This window comes from Mastomys coucha, unplaced genomic scaffold, assembly GCF_008632895.1.
Source record: "Mastomys coucha isolate ucsf_1 unplaced genomic scaffold, UCSF_Mcou_1 pScaffold23, whole genome shotgun sequence".
NCBI lineage: Eukaryota > Metazoa > Chordata > Mammalia > Rodentia > Muridae > Mastomys > Mastomys coucha.
The window spans coordinates 100,707,634-100,712,321 of NW_022196906.1; the positions used below are offsets into that span (position 1 = coordinate 100,707,634).

General features: G+C 35.6%; 1 protein-coding gene across 10 annotated transcripts in view; it reads right to left on the minus strand.

Moving 5' to 3' along the window:
* Nucleotides 1-4,688, minus strand: part of Dock3 (dedicator of cytokinesis 3) — a 299,780-nt gene that overhangs the window by 75,923 nt on the left and 219,169 nt on the right. For all 10 annotated transcript variants that reach the window (XM_031343655.1, XM_031343658.1, XM_031343657.1 and 7 more), the window contains one exon: nt 2,669-2,839. In XM_031343655.1, coding sequence (XP_031199515.1) covers nt 2,669-2,839 — 171 coding nt within the window. The remainder of the gene's footprint in view (nt 1-2,668; nt 2,840-4,688) is intronic.

Genomic DNA, 4,688 nt, shown 5'->3' on the forward strand with positions numbered 1-4,688 from the left:
TGCTATTATTGGCATATGGGAAAAATAAGGTGCATTGATTCCAGTAGAGTGTTTAGAACACAACAGGTCTTGAGATGTTAACTGTCAACTTACCAAAGTGTAGGATCACTTGGGAGATGGGTCTCTAGGCATGCCTGTGAAAGATTATCTTAATTCTGTTAACTGATGTGGGAAACCCATCTTGATTGTACACAGGACTATTTTCTGAGGAGGGGATGGATCCTGAGCTGCATAAATAAAGGGAACTGAGCAACAACATGCATTCACTGCTCTCTTGACTGGGTATATCATGTGACCAGATGTTTCAATCCTGTTGCCTTGACTTCCACTATGATGAACTGCACCTTTAACTAATGAGCAGAATAACTCCCTTCTTCTTTAAGTTGCCTTTGTGATAATTTATCACAGAAGCAAGAAGCTAAGATGAATTGTCTCTTATTTTCTTCCTGTATTTATTGAAAGCACTATAAGGGAAACTTCTTGTACTCCTCAGTCTTCTTATACCACTAATATAAACAAGACTTAAAAAGGTAAATAGAGTGGTTCCTTACGAACAGAAGGTAAAAGCTCCCTTTTAAAAAGTGAGCTAGGGTTTAGGCAGGATGTTTTTCTTAAATGATTTATCAGGTATTAGATAATGGTGTAGTGAGTGAAAATTTATGCCATGGGAAAGGCCTGTATTACTGTCCTTTATGTTAAAGCCAGATTAAAGTGTAAAATTCATATGAATTATGTCTTCAGGTTAATACTTTCATGAAATATCAGGGAAATTATTTTACAGTTAAAACCAGCACACAAGCATAATAAGCAATTCAGATACAAAAGACAAAATGGATAGGGGTAAGTATGTCTTACTCAGTAATAGCACTCATTTCTTCCCTTAAATGGCAAACTTTCTTGCAATTATGCCCCAGGACAAAAAGACACACTCTTACAACTTCTGATAGACATGATCAAAGATAAAAACATTGAATAGTAAATTTTCCAAGAGTTCTGAAACTCATGAAACATAAGCTTGGCAGCAAATGATAAGATGTGAACCCTAAACATATCTAAGCTGATACCAGGTTTACCAGGCAGGTCTAAACCATCTGTCCCAATGTAATAAGAATATCACTGGTATACAAAGCACTGCCAAATACCCAGGAAGAATATCTACTTTGCTCTGTTAGCTACTTTCAGCTACTTTTCAACTATTTTTGGCTGGGGAAAGAAGCAGTAGGCATCCTTGGCCCCTATTAGACTGGAGCAACATTAGGGAGAAAACAGTGAGTGTCTTGTGGTACTTCTGTGAGATTATGGGAGGAGCTTCCTTGGAGCAGCTCTTGAAAATCTTGAGGATTCCTTTATGGCATGTAGCTTCCAAAGATCACCCGGTCTTTGGCCAAGGAACCTAAGGCAATTACTAGGCATCAAGAGACAATATAAAGGCAAGTGAAAGACAAAAAACAAATAAACAAACAAAAACCCACACATACTATTCTAAACTGAAATGAGATAGGGTTTGAATAAACACTTTCACTAATACCACACAATAACATGCCATAATGGAATGGGTAGACACAAAGAAGTTATCTGATCAAGATCTGCTGACATCTTTTGGCATAATTAGCTTCAAGATGTCAAAGAATTATAATCCATAAAATAAGTGTATACTAATTTGATAAGAGAAAATAACCCCTATGTGGATGGAATAATGAATATTTGATTTATTATAGCATAAGTTGGCCAGGTAAAGGTAATAGACCAGCTGGTCAGGAAACTTTGATATGAGGAAGAAACTTTCTAATACTGATATTCCTAATAGAATCTACCTTTAATTCTTAGTCAATGCACTCAACTATTCCCATTAGCTTTCAATCTATCCTATTCTTAACATCTGTAATAGACAAGTTATAATAAAAATAAACTAAATAAAGTACCCTATATATTTTAAATATTCCCTATGAATATGATGTTTATAACTATAATATTAATAACTAACAAATTTGGTCTAAAGAGAATTCCTAATAACAACATTCTGCTGCTTTCCTAGTATATAGCCACTAAACTCTTTCATACCTCATAGCAGAAGCAAGTAAAGGGCAGCATTTTTTCTACCAAACATTCACTTGTAAATCACCTCTTTCCCAACACAAAGAAATCTTGTCACTATTTCTTCATTTCTGGAAATTAGGACAAAGCAATCACTTGCTCTGACAATGAATCCCAGCAGCAACAGTTCCTCCACACAGCAGCTGCAGATGTCTGCTTCGGAATGTGACTGCTAACAGTAAGGCATGGGTGCAGGAGGGTCTCTGAAGTCCTACCCTGCTACTAAACTACTTGCTACTAATAGCTTCAGAGAAGAGGGGAAGTCACTGCCTCCAGTTGTGTACCCACTGGGCACTCCACCAGACAGTGATAGATAGTTCCAATCCAATGTCACACAGACCACAGGCCACAATTCAAAATAAAAGTCAAGAGTCTTGGAAAAGGTAGGGAAGAGCAGAAAGTTGTTAAGAATGGAAAGAAGATAACAGAGGGTTAGGGAAAGAGCAATCAGAAGCTATATGAGAAACTGTCAAAGAAATTTTCTAAATTAAGAAAATCCTCCAAACGACACAACACAACACAACACAACAGGACAGTAGGATCAAACTGCACACTATCCCCACAGTTCACAGACCTGAGTGAAGAGGAGTGTTTCTGAGTTTCTACTGTCCAGACTCAGCACAAACCGGATAGACTGGAAAAGTTCCTGGATGCTGGACCGGAATTGCTCCTCTTCCATCCCACATGTGGCTCTTGAATACAGGATTCGTGACTGCACAATGAACTTGAAAAGGTACTCCAAGGCCTAGAAATGTGGGAGGAAAGGAAATGGAGAGGCATTGAAGATGGTCAGAAACTCACACAACAAGAATGTAAGTGCAAACAAAACAAACAAAAACCAAACCCAAACAACAACAACCCCCCCAAAAAAACCAACCAACCCCTGTCCCCACAAAAAACAAAAACCAAACCAAAAAACAAGAAAATATCAGGTGACAGGTGATCCAACTGTGAATAGGCACTTTTTTCTTTCTTTCTTTTTTTAAATTGTATTGCATTATGAGAAAAGTTACATGATTTCAACTTATCTGAATTTGTTAACATTTAAAAATATATTTTAAGTAAATAGAATTAAATCACATTCTTGTGTCCCTTTTGTACCCTAACTCCTCCCAGAGACCCCACTTCAATACCTACAATATCTTTTTTGTCATATTACTTAAAATTTATAAAATATTATAACAATAAAAATGAGTATTATAAAAGTTGTTTGATATAAAACAACAATTTAAGAATCTTATGTAGATGCTCATCTACAGCAATAATGAAAATACATTTTTCTCAATATAAATTTTAAATAACTCCAAACATATTAACTGTATATTTCAAAATAATATATCACTGCTAGTATTTTCTTAAATGAACATGAATATATAAAGTCTTTTTGTTTGTTTTGTATTTAGTAGAGTTTAAAATGTTGGCTCTTACTGTGGTAGAAGCCCAAAATAAGAACAATTTTTAGACATTGGATTTCATTGTAATAAGGATATACTTCAATGACCCTCACATCACCAAAGGATTTTACCTCCATTGTAGCTAAGCTGAGAGTTGATAGTTCTGCTACACCAAGAAATGAATTATGGGAAGGTTTTTGGATACAGACTTCCTGCTATGGTCAAAGCTATTTGACTTGAGTGAGTGACTTTATTCTCAGCCCAGAGAGAACAGGTTACATTCATTTAAGAAATGGTATGTGTATTAAGATGGTCTATCCATAAAGTCATTTACCAACTGTCCCAATGAACAATGGTTCTGTTTGGAGGATGGCACAGACATTAGGTGAGGGTAAGAATTTGGTTCATTAGCTGTGATAATTTGGAAAAGCATTCATCTCAGAGAAAGAGTAACTTATAAAGTCCTCTTCTTCAAACTTGATACAAGAGTTACAAACGTCAAGCAAAGCATTCAGTCTCATTCTTTGTTGTTCTCTTACAAGCAACCTCCCTAGTTAATCGTCTATGTTTCTTTTGGGTATATAAATACGTTTGAAATATGTAAGTTGTTCTGAAAACCATAGTATAGTGTAAAGACATGAAATAAACAATACTACTAATAGAGAGTCTGAGATAGGAGAAGCAAGATTTCAAGACCCTTATGTTGTACACAGCCAGACACAGTCACAAACAAGCTGAAAGTGTATATAGATTGTACAATATTGGATCTATTTCTCCAATTAACAAATTAGAGAGACCATTGGATGACAATCAACAAATTTCTACTTCCTCATATTTTTGGATATCAGTTGATTAGTAGGATATGTTGGTAATATTAATTTTCATATTGAGATATTAAGAAAAAGTAATTGTCACTTCCCGTTGTTTTTGTTGTAAGAGGTGGAATTAGGTTTGTGTGGATTTGTTGAAAGATTACTTTCTTGCTTCTTCTAGGGTTTGGTTTTGCTCCTTATGTTGATGTTTTCCATCTATTATCCTTTGTAGGACTGGATTTGTGGAGATATTGTGTAAATTTGGTTTTGCCATGGAATATCTTGTTTTCTCTATCTATGGTAATTGAGAGTTTTCCTGGGTATAGTAGCCTGGGCTGGCATTTGTGATCTTATAGGGTCTGTATGACATCTGCCCAGGATCTTCTAG